This window comes from Calidris pugnax, unplaced genomic scaffold (genome assembly GCF_001431845.1).
Source record: "Calidris pugnax isolate Ruff unplaced genomic scaffold, ASM143184v1 scaffold103, whole genome shotgun sequence".
NCBI lineage: Eukaryota > Metazoa > Chordata > Aves > Charadriiformes > Scolopacidae > Calidris > Calidris pugnax.
In genome coordinates this window covers 17,314,466-17,336,082 of record NW_015090990.1, presented here as the reverse complement: position 1 = coordinate 17,336,082, position 21,617 = coordinate 17,314,466, and the positions used below count along the sequence as shown (strand labels likewise).

At 41.0% G+C, this 21,617-nt stretch overlaps 1 protein-coding gene across 7 annotated transcripts in view; it reads right to left on the bottom strand.

Moving 5' to 3' along the window:
* The window catches only part of ANKRD44 (ankyrin repeat domain 44), an 81,478-nt gene extending 60,411 nt beyond the window's left edge, over positions 1–21,067 (bottom strand). For all 7 annotated transcript variants that reach the window (XM_014954520.1, XM_014954516.1, XM_014954515.1 and 4 more), the window contains exons 1-4: positions 20,986–21,067; positions 12,986–13,064; positions 5,244–5,314; positions 1,467–1,667 (exon numbers count right to left, since the gene is read on the bottom strand). In XM_014954520.1, the coding sequence (XP_014810006.1) occupies positions 1,467–1,667; positions 5,244–5,314; positions 12,986–13,064; positions 20,986–21,021 (387 nt within the window). In that variant the 5' untranslated portion in view covers positions 21,022–21,067. The remainder of the gene's footprint in view (positions 1–1,466; positions 1,668–5,243; positions 5,315–12,985; positions 13,065–20,985) is intronic.
* Positions 21,068–21,617: the final 550 nt, after the last annotated feature.

The window sequence follows — 21,617 nt, the reverse complement described above, 5'->3', positions numbered from 1 at the left end:
CCGCTTTGCCACAGTGACTCAAGCATTACAATCTTTCTCCTACAGTGCAGTATTTTAAAGGCCAACCACCATCATCGTTTTACAGGATCTACCATTTCTCTTCCTTCCTTTAATTACAGTACAACTGATCAAATTTTGCTGACAGAATCCTACTGTTTCGGTCAAAGAGGGTTTTTTCCACATCCAGATCTTCAGGTGAGGAATGGACAAACGAGGATCCTTTCACTCAGACCTAAAGAGACCAGCAAAGCCCTTCACATAGGGGCTTTATTTACAAGTGAGTTTTCTCATATAGAAGCAGTAATTAGATTAGAAGGGTTTGCTTGTGAAAGGTAAGTAGAAAAACCAGATGGACATTTTCAAGAAGACTAATTAGAAAAGCAGACTGACTGGATCTCACATAGCTGAACACTTCTTCAATATTAAATGAATCCACCAGTTTTCCCTTCTTTCCATTCTGCCACTCTTATTTTCACAGGCAGTCAAGGTCAAAAGAGCCAAGCATACACTTGAGCTGCTGGAGCTGGTGGCGGAGCCAGCTCTCCAAGTTTGCGTGCACACCTCACTCGCACGCCGGCTCTGTACAAGTACTTTCCAGCCCCTCTCTCATTTCTGCAGGTAGGAAACCTGGCGCACACTCTGGAAAGCAGCTGAATGATAGGAATTGTGGGGGTGAGGGAGATGGGGCTCAGTCTAGACCCAGCCACAACAGGCCAACTGTTTGAACCAGGAAAATAAATCATAGAATGGTTAGAGTTGGAAGGAACCTTACAGATCACTGAGTTCCAACCCCTCTACCATGGGCAGGGACACCTCCCACTAGACCAGGCCGCTCAAAGCCCCATCCAGCCTGGCCTTGAACCCCTCCAGGGATGGGGCATCCACAACTTCCCTGGGCAACCTGTTCCAGTGCCTCACCACCCTCACAGTAAAGAATTTCTTCTTAATATCTAATCTAAATCTACTCTCTTTCAGTTTAAAACCATTACCCCTCATCCTATCCCTACACTCATGTCTCTCCCCATCTTCCCTGTAGGCCCCTTTTAAGTACTGTTAGGCTGCTGTAAGGTCTCCCTGGAGCCTGCTCTTGTCCAGGCCAAACACCCACTACTCTCTCAGCCTGCCCTCATAGAAGAGGTGCTCCATCTTCGTGGCCCTCCTCTGGACTTGCTTCAACAGGTCCATATCTCTTTCCTGTAGGCCCCTTTTAAGTACTGTTAGGCTGCTGTAAGGTCTCCCTGGAGCCTTCTCTTGTCCAGGCCAAACACCCACTACTCTCTCAGCCTGCCCTCATAGAAGAGGTGCTCCATCTTTGTGGCCCTCCTCTGGACTTGCTTCAACAGGTCCATATCTCTCTTATGTTGGGGGCCCCAGAGCTGGACGCGGTACTCCAAGGTGGGGTCCCACCAGAGCAGAGGGGCAGAATTACCTCCCTTGACCCCCAATTACACTCATAAACATCTCACCTCAATGTGGCCATTCAGAGCTGCGTGGTGCAGTGCCGTCCTCCCCCCTCGGTCAGAGACGTTGACGCTGCTGAGCATGGGGATGATGACTTCCGCACACTTCACCGCCTTGTTGGCAGCAGCCACGTGCAATGGGGTCTGCCAGTTCTTGTCCCGAGCGTTGACATCGGCCGAGTGCTTAATCAATACCTGCACTGCCTCCTGCAACAGCCACACGGTTATACCCATAAACAAGCAGTCTGAATAAATGCAAGGCCTATGTTCTTGACAGCTTGGTGATAGTACCTATGCATGGTACTTACACATACCACCCGTGGCCAGGAGGAGGGAAAGAGACCTACATTTATCTATACTGTCTCCCAGGTTAGGGAAACAGTATTATTGATTCAAATGCCACCTTTTCTGTCATTTGGAGCAGTGTCCTCACAAACAATCAAAATTTCCCAACTTGATTTTTAGGACATACATTTTTAGCTGCCTACGCCCAACCTGTTCAGCCGATTTACCTTCAGTACCACAGTTCATCGTAACTGGGCTCTCACTGAAGATATGAACTTACATATTTGAGCTCACTGTTATACAAACTATTTACAAAATGAAAAGCACATCATTTTGGACAGTGAAATCACAGCAAATTGTGACAAGCTTTATTTATAAACAGGAAAAAGGAGATAATAAAACAGAATATGCAAAACCAGAATTTTAGCTTTGCAAAAACATGAGAATCACAGTCAAGGGCTGATGCTGGTGTTCCCAAGTTAGCATTAGCATTCCTTCCCTCCCCGAGGGCTGAGCACAGGCCAAGAGTCTTCACTGCAACATCCATTCTGTCAGTCTGAGACCAAACAACATCTTTTAAGGTTAATTTTGTTGGTTAAAAGTGAATATTTCCCAGTGAGAAAATGTACTGTTCTCTCTTTAGAGACTGTCTCACTGGAGAATTCACAACCCGTTCTTTTCTGCCTCTATTCATGCATCTGCCATTAACCAAGTCAAATGAAAAAAATAAAAAGTCTCTCTCAAAATTACATTTTGTTTCTTCTGTCTTTTCTTTCCCCACAAATAAACAAAATACAAAGGAACCACTGGGACACAGTAGCCTTGTCTGCTAATTCCAACTCACAGCTGTAAGTGGAAAAGCCCTAGTCCTACATAGTACCTTATTCTTTTCCACAAAATCTGAAAAGTTTTCTGGTAAGCCCAGCCAAAATTTTATTAATGAATAGCAAACATATACAGCATGTTTAAATAGCACTTTTGTATCTAGAATGGCCCAGGAGAGTGCCTGCATGTCTGTATCAACAAAACATCCATTACTGGGAGGTTTAGTTCTTTGTCCTCAACCGATCTCAGCAATTTCATTTTCCACAGCCTTCTCACAAACTGCCCTCTAATAGATTTGTTCGGTTAGTGACATTGCACCTCTTACAGCACCAGTAATGATATATCACTGCTGATGTCTCAACAGGATTTTCTTTTTTAAATTACAGGCCTACTATTTTAAAAGTCATTTAAGTGTTATTCCCTGGAGACCTACCCAGCTGGGACATGAAGTCAGCAGGAAAATTCATGCACTTTGACTCTTAATGAAGTAAAAAGTTAAAGATTATTTTTTAGAAGTAAATAATAAGGACTGAAAAGACTAAGCTAAAATTATTTTGCTTTTTTTAAAACAACGTTTATACTGTTTTGTTTACTTCTGCAATTCTTCTGGTATATTAGATTTGGGATCAAAATGTTAAAATCCTTATGATGAAGTTTTAATTTTATTGCTTTTGAGAGCATGAGCTATACCTTTTTTAACATAATTTCTACACACGCATGCAGTCCACAGCTATGGTGTAAGCCTCTGTATTTTGTGTCTCTAGCTATCCCAACTTATCAAAGTGACATCTCTTTACTTTTTCAAACCGTGTAAGGCTGAAAGCTGATACATCCATTAACAAACCTCCACAGACACCTGAGGGTTGTTGATTTGTAAATAAACATTTAAATCCCTAAAGCCCACTTGAAAAATCATTAAGACTGAAGTAAAAATGTTTGTGCTTTTAATCAATCTATAAAAGGGTGCAAGAAGAGAGCTTCTGAATCCTGTGAAAGCTTCATAGTAAAAAATTAATAATGAAACTTTAAACATGTAAGTGATCATTCTAAAAGCAACTGTGCTCACAGGAACTTCAAAAACCACACCAAGTGCTGCCGGTCAACTTCTGGACCGTGAATTCATCTCCTACAATTAATGTGAACTATGAATTCACCTACTGCTATCTACTACTATCATTATCAGTTTCATCCCGTTATATTGAAGCTGGGAGTTTGTTAGCTTGTGTAATAAAGTAAAAGCAGCACTGAAAGAGCCTCAAAACACTGAATCTTGTTTCAAAATTATTACCAAAAGTAGCAATTTTCATATAAATAACAAAGAAAAAAGGCCAGGGGGAGAAAGCTATGTGTTTTTATAAAATACACAGCAGGCCATGAAAAGGCATCAGATGCTGGTGCCTTCCCCTGCTGCCTCACTATTGCACCGGGGTGCTCACTTCGAGGTACCAGAACCGCTGGCACCACAGAAGACAGTTCCTCATTGTGAAACTGGCCTTCAGCTGACAAAGAGTTAAAGATGAGACACAAAGCCACAGAAAGACATGCATTTTCTGTTAGAACTGTCCCTGACAATAAATATCATGTACTCTGACACATCCCGAAAAAGAAACCAAGCACACTGCGACTCCCGCATCAGAAAGATTGTGCCCGATTTTTAAGGTTTAAGTCTGACCTTTGTTTTCCAACACGGCTTTTTGTATTTTGCCTCATTACAGCATTCATACTCTATCAGATATTCCTTTCAGAGGGTTTCGGCGGATGCCAGCAGCTGGGAAGCTCAGCCAGCAGCCAAACAATGCTCGAGTTCAGAAGCGAGCCCAGGATTACTGCCTCCAGGCTTGGCAAGCGCTGGGACTGTTACGGAGGTGATTCGAGTCCATCAATCTCTGGAAGACAGCCACCCTCTGTCTCTTTTACAACCCCTCCCCTCGTCCCCAGCAGCCAATTCGGTCTGCAGTTGGGCTCACTGTTAACTAAGTATTAGGAGGATAAAAGTATACAGGGAGGTCCAAAATGGAAAACCAAGAATAATGGTGCAGTTGAAAGCAGAGTCATGCCTGAGCTGCATTCCGCATAGTTATTGCTGCTCCTTTTTGTGATAGCAATGGAAGAAGCACAACACCGTGCCAGAAGATTTTTAGTTGTCAAGCAGAAGAAATATGGGCTAACCCTCTTTTCTGCATGAATTAAATGCATTAACAGAAAAACTAATGGATGTCTTGAAATGCAATTAACCAAAACAAACTACGTGGTAATACGTGTTGGATCACATACACATCCACTCCCTTCTGGCACACGCGCAGCGTGCACACATCCATATGGATTTATTCCTCGTTACTTCACCACTTGAAGATGATGTGGCCAGTGTAGACCACAGTGGACTCTATCCCACTTTAGTCCTGGTCACCCACTCCAGCTGATGGTTGCTCAATGTGACTTGCTATGGTAACATAAAGCATTCCACAAGGCAAAAATCAACCACATTAAGGCTCAAAAGCAGCTATAACTAACGTGTAAAAGCTGGCCTCCAGCTGTGATGCTGAAGGCCCTGCACACAGAAAATGCTTTTTCCCTGTTTGCGTCACCGCGCTACGTACTACAGCTCTCAATGGTTTGCTTTTCCCCTCAGCATGTAGTTTACGTGCAAAAGCAGGATAATCAAATCTTACTCACTTCACTTCTTGAAGCAACCGCTCGATGGAGAGGAGTCAGCCACATATTGTCCTTGGCATTGACACGAGCGCCTGCAAGTAAACAGCAGAGGTTACGTCCATGCCCCGGCTGCGACAGTGAAAGCCTTGCCCAATTGTTTCCTCGGCAAAAGAGCTGAGCCAAATGTGGAACTTTCAGTGCTCCCCACGACTCTCCGGGCACACTGTTCACCTTGGAAATACATTCCCAGATCCCAGTTAGATAGGAGCTGAAGTGTGACTCGAAAAGAAAGGAACCAGACAGGGTGGAATATTATCAGGAATATCTTTGTTTACAGGACACAAAATAAACAAGATTTGTTGTAGGGGATTACATATCTATGTATGTATGTCTGTATATGAATTTTTTTTAGATCAACTGATACAGCTGGGGGGGAAAAAGGCAACCCTTTGCTTAGAGGACTGCTGCTGGCTGCAGACATCATGAAGGGAATGAGCCTGAACAACCTTCTCTTGTTCCCAGCTCCACCAGGCAGACCACTGAACAATATATCTGCTTCCCTGCTTTGCAAATCTTGCTGTGATCAAGAAAACGGGACCAGGAAATGCTCAGGTTGAGGAGGAAACTGGGCACTTACTACCTGAGCTTCTGTGGGTGTTATTCAGCAAACATCAGAAGAAGAGGGATGAAGGAGACTATCCGTTTGCCTTCTGCGTGGCTCAGTGCTAATGTGTACCCCTACAAAGACAGCTGGGCAGGAGGACAGGTTTGGGGTGGTTTGCCAGAACAAAGGACAAAGAAGGATATTTAACAACTACAGCAGTGCTGGCTGACTGCAGACAGAAAAAAAAAAAAAAAGGATCCTGTACATTTGTGTGATAAAACAGATTTGGTCAAAAGAAATATTAAAAGCTATTCACTGATGCGATACCCCTGAAAGGAAATCTAGTGAAAAGGACTGGAGAAACCAATTTCGAAGAGAGCTTAACCTGAAAATGCTGTACCTCTCAGGTTTGTCTAAGAATGCACGCACAGAAAAATTGTAGAGAAGCACAAAGCCTGGATGAGCCTCTGAACTTCATGAATAAAGTGATTCTTAAGCTTCATTTTTGCACCATAACTTAAGTGCATACAAAAGCCCATAATGAATAAATCACACTCTCTGAACCACAAGTACTTTCTGAGAGCCATTTCTCAGGAATGTTAAGGTGCTTGTCTCTGAATCACAGTGATTACTGGGAATTGTGCTAGATAATCAGAGAAGAAACAAGTTCTTTCATATTTCCACAAGTTGGGATATAATTTTTTGACTGCAAGAAAGCCACTTTCAGAACCACTGCAACAATTAGTGGCAATCCTCTGAACTCACCTCAGAACCTGGTACCTGGTGGTACGACCTGCCCTCTGGAAAAGACATCAGTTTCAAAGGGTTTTCTAATGAATCTGATTAACCAAGGAAGCTGTTAGCTTCTTTTGTCTTCCCCAGAAGGCCATTATGGTTGATACAGGTTAGTATGCTGCCCTTTGCCTACACTGCCCTAGGCTCTAGAGACAGGTAAGGCAACAACCTCCTCCACCATCAGCAAGCTGACAGACAGGACTCCAGGCACCTTATATATTAAACTGTTTAAGCCTGATAGGAGTCATGGGTATGCAAACTGCATAGATGAATTCCTAATGATTGCTAGCAAATACCTCTTTTGGGGTTTAGAAATTAATTTTCTATTTGCCTTGGCTTTTTGCCCTATGTTCTTACCTAAGGTTTCTTTCGGTTTATTTCTACCCATTCAGTAACTCCTCCAAGCAGATGGCTGCAAATCAGAAAGGCTTATGTGTGGAGTAGCAAAGTGTGACAAACCTATCATTGCTCAGTATTCAACAACTCCAGTGGCATTGTGAATATGAAGATGATTAGAAAACCAAGGCAAGTGTCCCCATCAGCAGCTATTCATGCCTTTCACTGATCCACTTACTCTTTGAGAAACTGAAATAGTTGCCAAGAAAACAGCTAAAGAAAATAATAAAAGCTAAACAATACCAGTATAAATAAAATAATACACAGCATACTATCAGCCTTTTCTTCCTCAGCTGCTTTCTACATCCCTTTACCTCTTTGTGCTTTATGTGACAAAGTGAAATTGCTCTTACGTATCAGATTCAATGCATCGGCTGAATGTGTTTGTGATTTCTGTTTTTAAAGAGCTGCACAACTCAGCTGTTGCCTGTTAAAGGAGCTGCTGTTGTCCATTTACTGAGGTGCACATTTTCTGAAGAAACGTTTCAAAATGTTTCCCTCCATACTGCCCATTTCCTTCACCAAAATTCAGCTTTTAGGTTGCCAGCAGTTCCTTGCTGGAAATGGTTAATGAAAATGAATAAACTTCACAACCACTGATGCACTCCTCCAGGGACAGAAAATATCAGCCATTTTAAAAGAGATCAAGCAGGGACACCCGGAGAGCAATTCTCCTGTTTTCAAAGGTGTCCTCTACACTTCACGAACTTGAGTTTCCGTCATGTGACAGCCCGAGGGACAGCTCTTTGAAAGCACTGAGTACCACAGAAATCCAACTCTACAGACTAAGTGATCTACAACATGCTAATGCATCTAAAATGAACTGTGTCCAAAAATCAGAAGCTTAAGTTTTCAAGTGCATCCCACAATACTTCCTCAAAGTCACCCCGAAATTCAGTGTCCCTCTTTTCAGTCTGGACCAAGTATCTTAACCATGTTTCAATATACTTCCTGCAAGACTCCTTGAATTAATCTGTGTATTATTAAGGACAAAGAAGGCTGGTAACACACTCAAATTGGTGTATATGGTGTCCTTCATAGTTCAGTCTTGAAAAGATAAGCTGCTTTAAAGATTTCCCTTAGAATCATAGAATCATACGGGATTGGAAGTGACCTCTGGAGATCATCTAGTCCAACCCCCCCGCCAGAGTGGGTCTACCTAGAGCAGGTTGCACAGGAACTTGTCCAGGTGGGTTTTGAATGTCTCCAGAGAAAGAGACTGCACCACACTACTCCTTTCAGGTAGCCACAGCACCCAGCCACCTCCCACACAAAATATCCACTTTAAAAAAACACCCTTTTCCAGAGAAAAGCCTTTTCTCAGCCCCATTCTCTGCACTCTGCCTCCGAGAGGGCTCATACCCGTAGGCCAGGAAGAAAGGCTTGGCTGTTGAATTTGCTCTGCGAGGCTGAAGTAGACAACATAACATATAATGTTACGGATAAAATCAACAGAAAGGAAACTTGCTGTAATCCACTCTTCTTTAATATGGCTGGTTTGTAATCTTTGCCATCTTTCACTCTCAAATATTTCTGCCAAAAGAGGAAATAAATCTGAAATTGCCTCTGTTCTTTGAGATCTGAAATAAACAATCCAATTCTGGCTTTCAGGAATAAAGTTAACATCTCTTTATCCTAACCAAAGTACAATTTTCCATCCAGCACATCTGCCAAATCCACAGGTCTCCAATAAATCTAGATTCCTCAGTCTAACTCTCTGAAATTAGGGATTGTCAACAGACGAAGAAAACTCTATTCTTTAACCTATTAATGACACCATTAATGTGCACCTTTCCAACTCCTGCTCTGAGACACAGCAATGGACACACAAAAACATAAGGAATGCCCTGCCCCACACAGCACCCCCCGACACACAATACAAAGCAAAGACCAGAACAAATAAAATATAGCAACAGAGTAGCACTGCCTGATAGATGGAACTGGGACCCACAACACGAGCAACACATCACCATGCTAGATGTGAACAGATGGACCAAAGAGCCTGGGAACACCCACATGGCAGAAGATTAAGCAGGATCTCCTTGGAGGCAAGCCCGAGTCACTTGCCTAGGAATCCCATCAGGTGAGAGCACACAGGTCCTGGGTCATACATGAAGGAGAGAGGACATAGTCCTGGGAAATCCTCCAAACTTTCACCCAAAGGGGATACTCCTAACCCCCAAGAACAGAAGTCTCAAAGCCATGGGAAAGACAGAGAGAAGGCTGCCTCTCCAACCTGCCTATTCTTTAGCCTGCTGTAAGAGAGGAAGACCTGAATGTGTGTTTAGGTTACACAGCGCCTTCCCTGCTGCCTACACGACAGGGATGGCCCAGAACCTGCTGCACGTGTGACAGCCTCACCTCCAAATCTGTGTGGCAAAGCTCATGAGGAACCCTTCCAAAGCATGCCAGGCTTTGTCCTTTTCTTCAGTTATTGTGCAATTTATGAAAGATGGATGTCAATATTGCATGCACACCCCCAGTCCACAAATTACTTGCCGAGAAGCTCGGAGCCTTCTGAAATAGTAAAGGATGATAATATTGCCAAGCTCACAAGCTCCTGTGACCTTGGGAACAAGGAGTAAGGGACATTATGTCCTCGGGCATCAGTTCAAAGCCCAGGAAGGGCAGAGGCACCAGCATAAATGAGAATGGAGCTTGTATTTGCCCAGACAATTCTTCTTGCATATCCATGACTGTGTCATCACACAGAGCTTCATTTATGTGAGGAGGTTACCCTGGTCCTTCTACTTCTTGACAGAAAAGAGCTGAAATACTCAAAGCTCCATGCTTTCATGTAGCCTAGAAAAAACAAACCAAACCACACCACACATTTCCCCAGTTTGAACCATATGATTATGGATCACAGACCTTTGAGCTGGTGTAAACGTATCTAGCTCTGACATTTAATGGGCCAGAATGATTCGTACCAGTTGAGGGATCTGGCACTCTCTCTCCTGTATCAATTCCAGACAGACTCCATTTCCGTGGCTACCTAGAAAGCCATTTCTGGTCTGTCTCCAACCACCTGGGCAGAAGTTTTATTCATTAGATGCTACATTTATTCTTGCTGCCACCAATTCATGGGCCACGAACCTCAGAATGTGCAGATCTCATTTAATCTCCTGACCCCTGTACAAAATGCAACGGGTTGCTACTCCTTCTAGCTTCTACTCACACCGAGAATATTATTGTTTGATGCCAACAGCATGCCTTTTTTTGCTTTCTCTGTGAAAACACCCTCTCATATTAAGTTAGACAAAAAAGGCTTTCCTCTTATGTAACTGAATTTTATGATCAGATTAATCTTTTATGAAACACTGTTACTAATGCAGTTTACTGAATGAAGAGGCGAAGCACAGGGAAGATGCTGCCCTTGTCTCTGGAGCGCAGTTCACGGAGAGATCACAATAATGAAGAGGTGTTTATAATAACCCATAAATCTGCTCCTCCAAATCTCGTAAAACTCCAGACCTGCTCCTGGATACAAGGACTGATGCTCACCATGAGTGATGATACATCAGAGATTAAAGGACAGTGAACAGGTAGGTCATGCGACACAAGATTAATTTTGATTCATACTGAGCTATTTGGGAAAGATCCTCACAGTTCCTGCAGAGTGCAACCCAGCACAGTCCCACTGACATAAAGTCCAATTTTTAGAAGCCCACATTATAAGCTTTTCACACTCACTTGGATACATATTTAAAAGCCTGAGATATATCACCTGCATCTTATGCTGTTGCCCAGACAAACACTGTAGCCCATAGATGACATTTTGGCTGTGAGATGCTGGAGCTAAGCATTCCAGAACATCAAAAAGTCTCCTTCCTTCGTCAGGATCATGACAGAAAACAAGAATGTTCACCAGGACATTTCTTGATGATGTTGAGATTCAGGGGAGAAATGGGCAGAACAGCTTCACCTTTCTCTTTATGTGGCTATTGCCTGTGTTGTTACTTGCAAAACCTGAAAAAAGGCAATCTTCCAACACCACAATGGAACAACAGGATGTGACAAACAACATACCCGGCAAGAACATGTGCACGGATCAAGTTTATTAACTCTTATCTCCCAATGAAGAAAAGAATACTGAAAACCCACCCAAGCGTAACCTGTCAGTGGAGGAATGTTCATTTAAATCCTCCTGCTGGCATCGGGGTTAGAGCAGAAAGATCTGAGGTACAATGTATGTCCAACTAGCTAGCCTCATTAAGCAATTAAACAACTCAAAAAGCTCCCAAAAACGTACAGTGGAAATGCAGAGCTACAGTGAACTCAATTCTCATTTCCTGCCTTCTCCAGGTGTGGTTGGGCTGGCAATCCCAACTAATCCGTTGGTGTAGTCTGCACGCACCCACCAGCAGCCTCACCTACCTTTGAAATTGGCTGGTGCCCTAAGCAAGGGGCCGGATCAGGTAACCCCTAGAAATCCCTTCTAGCCTGAATTATTCTAGGATTCGAGGCTGGAAATCAGAAGGTGCCTCGCAATCACAGGACTGAGAGTTCTGTAATAATTTTCTAAAAAAAATGTGCAACTGATTTGAAAAGGGGATCTAATAATTTGTGAATCCAATCAAGGTTACAAGCAAGGTTGCTTGTAAGTGTTAGACGTTTGTACCATAAGGTTCCTTCCAATCCCACATTCTTAAACTACCATAAACTTTACCCTTAGACTTCTCCAGTTTAGAAAAACATTGCCTTTGAAATCTGCAAGCACATCCAGGAGCTTGCCATGAATTATGTGTACTTCTTGAGAGACATCTGTTTTATGCTTTGTTCTGACATATTTTGATCATGTTTTTTGTCACTACAACAGTTTGGAAATATTTTTTTATTTTTCTTCACAGCACTTCTGAAAAGGCAGGTTAGCATTATATTCCTACTTCAAGCTGGGAAAAAAAAAACCCAGAGAAATTTATATTAGCAGAGTCAGCACGAGGGATTAAAATGGCTCCAATGTTAAGACTGTACTTCAGTCTTTATGTCACACCCACACACAATAAATAGAAGTATTTTGAGCACATATGGCCAAATCTCTATCAGGCTCCATGTATACACATGTGAACTGCTGCTTTTGTTCATGATTTCTCATTCTGAGACATTTGATGACAACATACAGGACGAGCTTTTTGGCAATGCCCCAACAAAGCACAGCATATTGAACTAATATACAAAGAGATTTATGCTTTTTAAAGGGAGAATGTAAGCATTTACAAATAGTGTTTAATATGCTCTGGTTTTGACTAAAGTATCTTAAGATAGTGTACAAATATAAAATACATATTGTGTGTGCAAACATACATAAATGTATATACACATACATACCTTTCTATGCTAAGAAGATATAATATTTAGATAAACTATTTTTTTCTTTTTTAACAAATTTCTCTTTTTTTAAGGACTACCGACAAGAAGATCATGCATTTCAAAAGTATCTGTTAGTATAGATGAGTTCCAAAAACCACCAGTTGTTCTGCATCTGATTTGCAAGTTCCTGGGTTTACATTTGTTTAGATACATCCTACTGCAGAGTTTCTATTCTCCAAATTCCTGACTGTTAGAATTATGTTTCTAATGTAAATACCACTTACAATTCACTCAAAGTCATTCATAACTTTTTTGCTATCATTCTATAATAATTTTTGCTTAACGGGAATTCTCAGCTTGTACTCCAGGACATGAACCCATATTTCAAATATGTACTTCAGCAAGTTTCTGAATCCACAAATATTGTCAGTTTGAATGTTTTAGAAGTTTTCGCTTTGTTTATTAATTCCACTCAGTCACAGTGCATGTTTTATAATTGTATCACCAAATTTAAATATATTTTCTCAGCTTGCAACAACTGCAACCAGCTCTGTGAAACTCAGAAATAGGCACTGCCCAAAGCCCACTCATAAATGCTTCACTGGGTATTGCTTGCAGCTTTAAAATGAGTTAAAAACAGTGAGGGACACTATCTTACCTGACAAAATGAGAAGCTCAATGATGTCTGCATCCCCCAGGAATGATGCAACGTGAAGAGGAGTTCGTTTCTCGGCATCCTACAAAACCAGAGATTGTCCCGTTAAAAAACATAGTCAATAACCGCAAGTGTTAGTGTTTGAAAAGAGCAATGGATTTGTACATGGTCTTTATCTTCCTACATGTTGGGGCTTTTTTTTTATAATTAGAAATGTAATCTCAACCAGTGAAATAACAAAATTCAAGGTCTGAACAATACCCTCCCAATAATCCTCAACTTTTTTATCACTTGGTTCCACCAGACCTTGCAGAGACACTGTCTTTACTCTGGTATCCTTTTTACAGGTAGATCAAATCAAATCTAAAATGAGGAAAGACGCCATCCTTGGGTCTCTTTTGGAAACATTTTTCCACTCTAAGTATTGCAGCAACATAATTCAGATGCTTCAGTATGCATCAACAATACAACACTGGAGGGTCTCTCTGGAGGATGGTGTGGAACTACACACAAGGACAACATGCGATCCTCTTGGTCTACAAAGGTTCTTGTACACCATTTAGCCTGGTTGTCTATAGCAGCCCAAAATGGGCTTGTACACCTCGATTGACCTTTAAACGCAAATAAAGAAAATATTACCAGTCAGGCCTGTATCTTCAAACTCAGAAGAACTGATAATAATAACATATACAACTTCTAAAATATATCTATTTTTATTTGATTTCTGTAATTTTTAGCCTTAGGGAGTCACATTTCCAGGATTTTCCTTTCTAACTTCAAGGGGTGTAAATACAATGTTTACCAAAAAATCCTTACTTTTATTGCTTTATTCAGATTATTCTAGAACATAGGCCTTTAAAAGAAACTGCTAAACATATAATATAAGCAACAATACCGTTAATCATGCTATTCAATCCCTGTTTCCAGTCTTAAACGTATTTCATTTCCGTTTCTCAACCACTATTACAAAAGAAGTTCTAAGAGACTTATCAATCAAACGTATCAAATTACAACCTACCAGCATTAAATACTGTAAACTGGTGACAGATTCAACACCTCCTGCAAATGATACCGCCACAGAAACCCTACCAGTATTTACACTTTCTCCCTGAAACAAATCTCTGAGCCTGTCAAGTAAAATATCATTTTTAACATGCCCAAGAGGTCATCAACCGCAAGCTATTTTGGACTATCTTCAAAGTATGCTATAAATGTGGACAAATCAGGGCGGCAGAACCATTTGTCGTGCTAATGCTGGAGATTGTTTTCCAGCACTGAGAGGCACAGAGCCACTGGTCACTAGAAAATGTTATGTTTAATTTTTACATTTGTATGTTTTTTCCAACATACATGATGTATGTAGTCCTCGAATTCTGCTGCAGTGTGTTTTGATCTTTCTTACATACCGAGCGTGCACAGAAAACACGGAAAAAACAGATTACATGATCAAAAACAGATTACATGACACCCTGATTGCCACAAGTCAGAGGGAAAAATATCTTACAGTACTTCACCTCCTCATATGGTAGGCAAATTAAAATAATATTAAGCAGTGTCTGTCCAGCAGTTTCCGCTCAGGAACCGAAATCACAAGCTGGATTCTCTCATATGCTCAGTTCCTAAAACATAATCCACCGTGGACTAGTTTTTACAGGCTACTTGAGAGCACACGAGACCTTTTTTAAGTATTGTTTCACATTACCTATCCTAAGGCTATCCATGGCAAAAAATATGCTACGACTGATCAAATATTCGTACAGAAATAGAATCAGTTTTATTTATTTTTTCAGCTTGTTCTTTTTAATGCATAGATTTGTAGCACAATGTAGTATTTGTAATAGCTATCGTACCTGTCAGGGGTGAATTTTGCAGCAGCTTCTTGTAACGCAGCCAAGTTTGGGACCAGAACAAAGTAGTTTGAAGCAGAATGCTAACAAAGCAAGGCCACGCAATTTTCTCTATCAAAGAACCAAGACTGTTCAGTGCTTTATTGATTATAAGCAATATTTTATACTAAACTGCAAATTTGGTACTTGAGGGAGGGAAGGACATGAGACAAAAAAGTAGAATTTTTATCCTTCTGTAACAGGAATAACTCCCTGTAAGTATTCTCAGCTTCCACTTTTTGAAATCAATGTAAAATCTTATCAAATTAAGGGAGAACCAAGTCTTCAGAGAATGATGGGTTTGGTCACACAATTGAATCCAAGCTTAATTTCTCCAAGAGGGAAAAAACCTCTGAAATTTCTTCATTTATCACAACCAGAGTTCACCCTCACATGAACTAGCCAATGACAAAACCCGATGGGTGATGCAGAAAATTAAAACCACACGAAAGAGCCCTCTGGGCAACGTTTTCAGGAGTCTGGGGGGGGAGAAATCCAGACACGATGCCTGCAGCTGAGCGAGGAGTTGAGCAACTCAACAGAGGAACATCCTCAAGTTCCTGTTTATGCCCTGACACCGAAAGAGGGGCACCGGGGCATCCAACCACACTCCCTGCCTCCTCCTCAAAGCCCTGTACCGCTCCCACACCACTTAAACAGCTCCCTGGCTCTGTCTCTGGCCCGTGCACTAACGGCTGTTCAGCCACTGATGTCCTTGTGGCATGACGGTAGCAGGAGCGGGACAAATTAGTAATTTAATAATGATCTAAAAACTGAAGGCTACCAACAGAGAAAGAGGAATAAAAAGCAAATTTGTCATTTCAGGGAAAGGTCTGGCAGTATCCCAAACCTGAACATACGTTATCGAGGCAAGGAAAGGAGATGGGGGGAAGCATGGAAACAGGAATACAAGTAGCATTAGGACAAATAATCAGACCCGCTTCAAGTGTGGTTCTCAGAGGAACAAAAGGTCAGTAAGAGACAGTAGATAAGCTAAACAATGGCTAGAAAATCATGCTGAGATTAAATGAGCACCCTCTCCCCAAAACTGTATTAGTGACTTACAATAGTTCACAAAAAAGATGCTGCTGCATGTTAGCATTATCTGTACGCATTTTTTTAAAAAAGTTAAAATAAAGGAAATTAAGAATTTAACAAACAGGCAATCAAGGACGGAAGGCCTCAGCAAGAAAAACACTCAACACGTGCTTAAACTGTTCAAGTGATCACAATGACACTGATAAGGCCCCTCAGAGGCTTAAAGTTAGGCTAGTCCTTAAGTGCTTTATTGGATCAGAGCCCTGGAGTACATAAAGATTAGCCAAACAGTGGCTTGGATGAATCGTATCAACATATGCAAAACAATCAGGCACATTAAAAAAGGCCAACAGTTTCTCCTCGATAAAGCCTACATCTCAAAGGAGATAATGCATTTGAACTTTTATATCAACTGCAATTGTTCAGATCAGAAAAGGTTTGGGACAGAGTTATTTACTATAAAAATATAAAGTGCAACTCTTACAGAAAACAAATGTTTGTATCACCAAACTGCCTGAGCAGCCGACAGGAATAGTTCAGCACAGAAGGAGTTAATGCACCACAGAAACTGAGTTAATGAAATTTCATTGGTAAGAATTGCTTGGATTCCCACCACCTTGGAGCAGCCAGATCTGCCTGGGTGGCAGAATAAACTAAACTATATCAGAGGCACATGAATGGCTACAACTTCCATTGATTCAAGATTAACCAAAACAATAACAGAAACTAACCTGCTCATTTACTCCAGTTACTGTTGTTACATCTGAGTACCCCTTATTTATATAGCACAGAATAGCCGGCACCGTTCAAAAAAACAAACATTCAGATACAACTTGTCTTCAGGAAAATTAAATATTGGGAACTGGTTAGGAACTGCTGAAGAGGCTGAAAGCGAATGAGCGGCTACAACTGTTCAGAGCCAAAAGCTGATGCTGTACAGAGCAAATCTCTGCCACTTCAGTATTTCCTTCCTCTCACAGATTCTTTTATTAAAGCCTGTAATTCACAAAGCAAATTGAAATGCTTAACTGTGAGCACCAGCTGGGAGGTGAAAGTCAAGCTGTGTAACTTATGCCTGGTGCTTGCTCTTCTGCTATTACCAAGCACAGAAATTCCTGTCTGAAAACGCACATGCTGGTTCTAGCACTTCTCATCCCAACAGTCTTCAGTTTACCCTCAGAAACCAAGATTCTTCTGGACTGAGTCTTTAATTGCCAAGTGCCCATGAGGTGGAAGAGGCAAATACTTTGATCTTCTAGAGACAAGAAAAATTATTTTCCCTCTCTTGCCCATATAACATTTTCCTTCCATAAGGCTAACAGTAATTTTCATGCTAGAAAAAGACAACTTTTAAAATTAATTACTAATCCTAGATTGAGACTGTATAAACTGTTATCCTAATTAATGGAAATATTTTAATGTTTATAGCAGCAAGTTTCCAATGTAAGGCTTAAAAGATAGACTTAAATAACTCCTCCGTTTTTATAAATGCAATATTGACTTTGGGGACGGGGTGTTGATGGCGTGGGAGCATACATCACTTGTGAGTTGAAGGGGAAAGCAGATTTAGAAAATTCAGGTATTTCAGGCTGATGTTGCTGCCTTTGAAGAAAAAGCAGCTACAGACAAACCCTGCTGTGAGCTTTTAATGGCCTATACATCCTTAACTGTCTCCAACTTTGCGGATAATGTGAGTCACCGGCACAGATATATATATATCTTAGTACCCACTAGTACAGTAGCATGCTGTACAAAGCAGCTCAGGCTATTTCAGACTCTCAGTAAACTCCAGCAGAATCTTATTCACAGTTCAAACATCATCTTTATAAAATACAAAAAATTATGTTTTCTAAAAGAAAAAATATTTATTCTAAATAAAAGTCATGTTGGTTAATTTGCATTGCAAAAATCAATGCAAATTCATAGTCAATTTCCTCACATAACTGAGAATTGTGCATAATTTCCTTCTACAGAAAAAAGAAAACTCTCTATCACTTCCCACTTAATTTAACAGCATATCAAACAGCACTACAGGAGGCTAAATACCCACTGAAAACATAGCTATTACCTAGCACCAAACTGTCATACTGCGTCAAAACAGAAGCCTTCCAAATTTCTTGACTAAATCCTCCAGAAGACTTTCCGGCACAGCTGAACTACATCTAGAAGAGGAGCATTTACTTCCAGGATAGCTTTATTCTCCTGCAAGACTTCACAGTGCCAAAAAGAAAACCATCATTCCTTGGATGAGAGCAGAGATGAAGGTCTGGCTCCCAAGATCACTGAAATACCACATTATGGTCTCTCTTAGTCCCAAGTCAAACACATCACCCCAAACTGAAGGACAAGCTGTTTTTCACATCAGCTATCCCAAGCATGCAAAGCCTTCCAGACTCACAATCCCGAACGTGTGCGCACTTGTATCCACAAGCACACATACCACTTCAAAAAGCATGCTTAGCAATATTACAGAAATAGATATAACTTGTGTGTGTGTGTGTGTGTGAAGACCTGGATAAAGCCCGAATCCTCCTAACAAAGGCAGTCCTGCAACATTATGCCTTACCAAGTCAGATAATGAGAAAAAGTAATAAACAGCATACATCTATGTCTCTCCATAAGGACTTCCTTCTGCCCTCCTTATCCTGTAATAATCCACCCTCTCAACACATGTCCCTGCATGTAAAGCCTGGCAATCTCTGCTAGTGCCACTGTCCCTTCCTCTGCAGACTTGTTCTGCAGCTAGAAACAGGCAGAGATGCCCATGGTCACTACACCTCAACACGGCTGGAGCCCACAGCCAGCCTGGCCCATCAGGAGCCACTGCAGCCCACCTAGATCTGCTGGCTCCACAACTCTGCTTTAATGAAAACAAGCCAAATTGAGCTAAAACCACACTTACAGCTTTCACTTTGGTGCAAAATAGAAGTCACAATTGTAGCAGCATCCAGAACGTAGCCATTTCCATCAACACACACTTCTTATCTTAAAAAGATACTAATTATTTTACCACACACTCAAAAAAAGTAGCCTTCTAAACTTCTGATTTCCTCTAAACCGTTTCCTCCAGGATTAACATTCTCTTAGGAAGTATGCATATATATCCCTAATTTTGCATAGTTTGTCCGTGTGCTTTTTTCTTCTTCCTTCCAAATAAGCTCTCTTGCTGCAGATTCCAAACCACAATTTTTAAAGCTTTAGAAATCCCCAAGGCTTGCTGGAAAAAAAAACAGAGTTTAGTTTTCTTTCCCTGTCCTACCTATATTTGAACTATTCCAATATTAACACAGCTCACCAAAACGATCAACAAAGGACAAATCACTGCCAAGCAGGGTCAGAGTTTCCTCGCACGTGAGCAACCAAGAGAAACACGAACATGGAAGTAATTAAAAACACCCTTAAAATAGAAACGTAAGCACGCAGTGAAAATTGCCAGCTCACAGCACAAGGAGGGGAAAATGCTATCTTCTGATCTTTCTTTAGTGACATTTTGAGCATCTGACACTTGTCTGCAATCACTATCCAGAACACAATCTTCAGAATTCATGTTGACCGGTATTTTTGTAATTACTCCAAAGAACAGCTTTATTTTTGCTCCTGAAAAAATAGCTGTTCAGGCAAAGCATTCTTGGGTGGACACTCAGTATCTTAAACAGGATTCTGGGCAAGACCATTCAAGTTCAGTGACTTTTCCTATTAAGTAGTATGGTACTCATCCATGAAATATATTTTATTTCATTTAATATCACACCTGACAGTTGAGAGCATCTATCTAGCAACCATCAATCACTACCACACCTGTAGCCAAATGACATAAAAACATTTGAGAAGTCTACAATAACCATCTACAGGAAATGCTATTTTGAAAAAACATCATGAAATACAGAGGAAATTTTAGGACTATCTTCTAGGTTGGGTTTTTATTTTGTTTGCTTGGGTTTGATTTTCTTCTATATTTTTTTTAAGACCCCTAGGGAAAACAAGTAAGGAGGAAACTCAAGGGAGTTTTAAGGAAGCACTTTTAGGAACTGATTTCAAGAAAACAACCAGGTACTGATAATCACAGGGAAAAACTAACATCAAGGTCCTCTTTGATCAGATTCCCCATTTAAAAGAGCAGCAAGTCTTTCCTTCCACTTGACAGCAAACGAAGTGGAGCGCTGGTTAACCAGATCTCTAGGGTTGCTTCTGCAGTTCCTTTCTGCAGCTCTGAACCAGAGGGTTGCACTCCACTTCCTGCAGAAGCTGCAGTGCCAAGACTACACCAGACAAACTGCTGGAGTTAGCTAGGAATAAACTGATGGCTTTATGTCAGAGAAAGACATGAAGAAAAGGAAGGTTGATTCAATAGCCCGGGGAACACCTGGAAATCACCATTCTGCTTCTGCTTTATATTCTCACCACTTTCAGAGGCCACAGGTTGTAGTCAGGACTGGCAGGGTTCATTTCTGACAGCATGGATTTAAGTTAAAATCAAAGAGGGGAAAAAAAAAAACAAAACCTTTACTTCTGCTAAAAGACCAAGTTTAAATGGAGATATTTTTTCACCGCCAAAACACTTAACTGCTACTTGTTTACAGCTGCTTACCATTATCCTGGCTAGAATAAGGCAATCTGCAGAACAGTAATTCCTTTGTGGGCAAATCATGGCCAAGATACTGCTTCCTTACCCTCACTGCCGAGACCTATAGTGAAACTTTATTTCAAGTCCAGTCAAACACTAAATAACAGCTCCTGATCTGCAGACTCTTCACAAAAGGAAACTCTGCAGAGAGTAAAAATATGCAGCTTTCAGCTGTTTTCATTCATTTTCTCACTAAGAGAGAAAACAATGTCCCTGACTGACCTGCACATTTGGAATAATTACCATACGCTTAGAAAATTTGAAGTCACCTGCTGGAGATAATTATATTTCAGGCTACTAATTAGGATTCCACTGAAGCCCCAAATCTCTAACTTCCAAATAATTTCCATTCTGTTACGTGTTAATTACCAAGGACATGATTAACACTGTCATTGCAACAGTCCATAAGCATGATGGTTAAGTATCACAGGCACGTAACATGCCAAGCCACATACCAAAGCGTTGACATCCTCAGTTTTGTAGATCAACATCCGTATCTCCTCTGGATCGCCACTGAAAATTGCTTGGACCAGTGGTGGCTGGAAAATAAAACAGAAGCAACAGCATTAGAGGCTTGTTTGTTTTCTGTTTAAAAAGAGACCATATTATTCCAGCTAACATTTCCTAATGCTGCTCACAGACATTGTATGACCCCAGTAACAAATCACCAAAGAGTATCTCATCAGCAAGAACCATCGGTTTGCTTGAGGATAAACTGAAATCATTAGTGTGTTTGTACGTATAATGAGCGTGTGTGTGCACAAACAGGGACCCCCATTGCAACGGCAACTTTTGTCAACAACACGCAATTAGCCCAGATGTTCTCCTTGGCATGTAAGGGGAAAACTAATTACATCAGATATTGCTGCATGCTTGCTGTTGGCACAGATTAATGGTCATGCAACACACATTTAGAAACAGAACATTATGCAGATAATGAATTTCTGGGCGATTACTAAACATCTTGTATCTTTTTACTGAATAAATATGCAACGGAGCACGGTTAATTTTAACCACCCAAGAAGCAAAATAATTATCTTATTGTTTCAAGTCTGTTATTATGCTATTATGAATCGGAATGCATAAA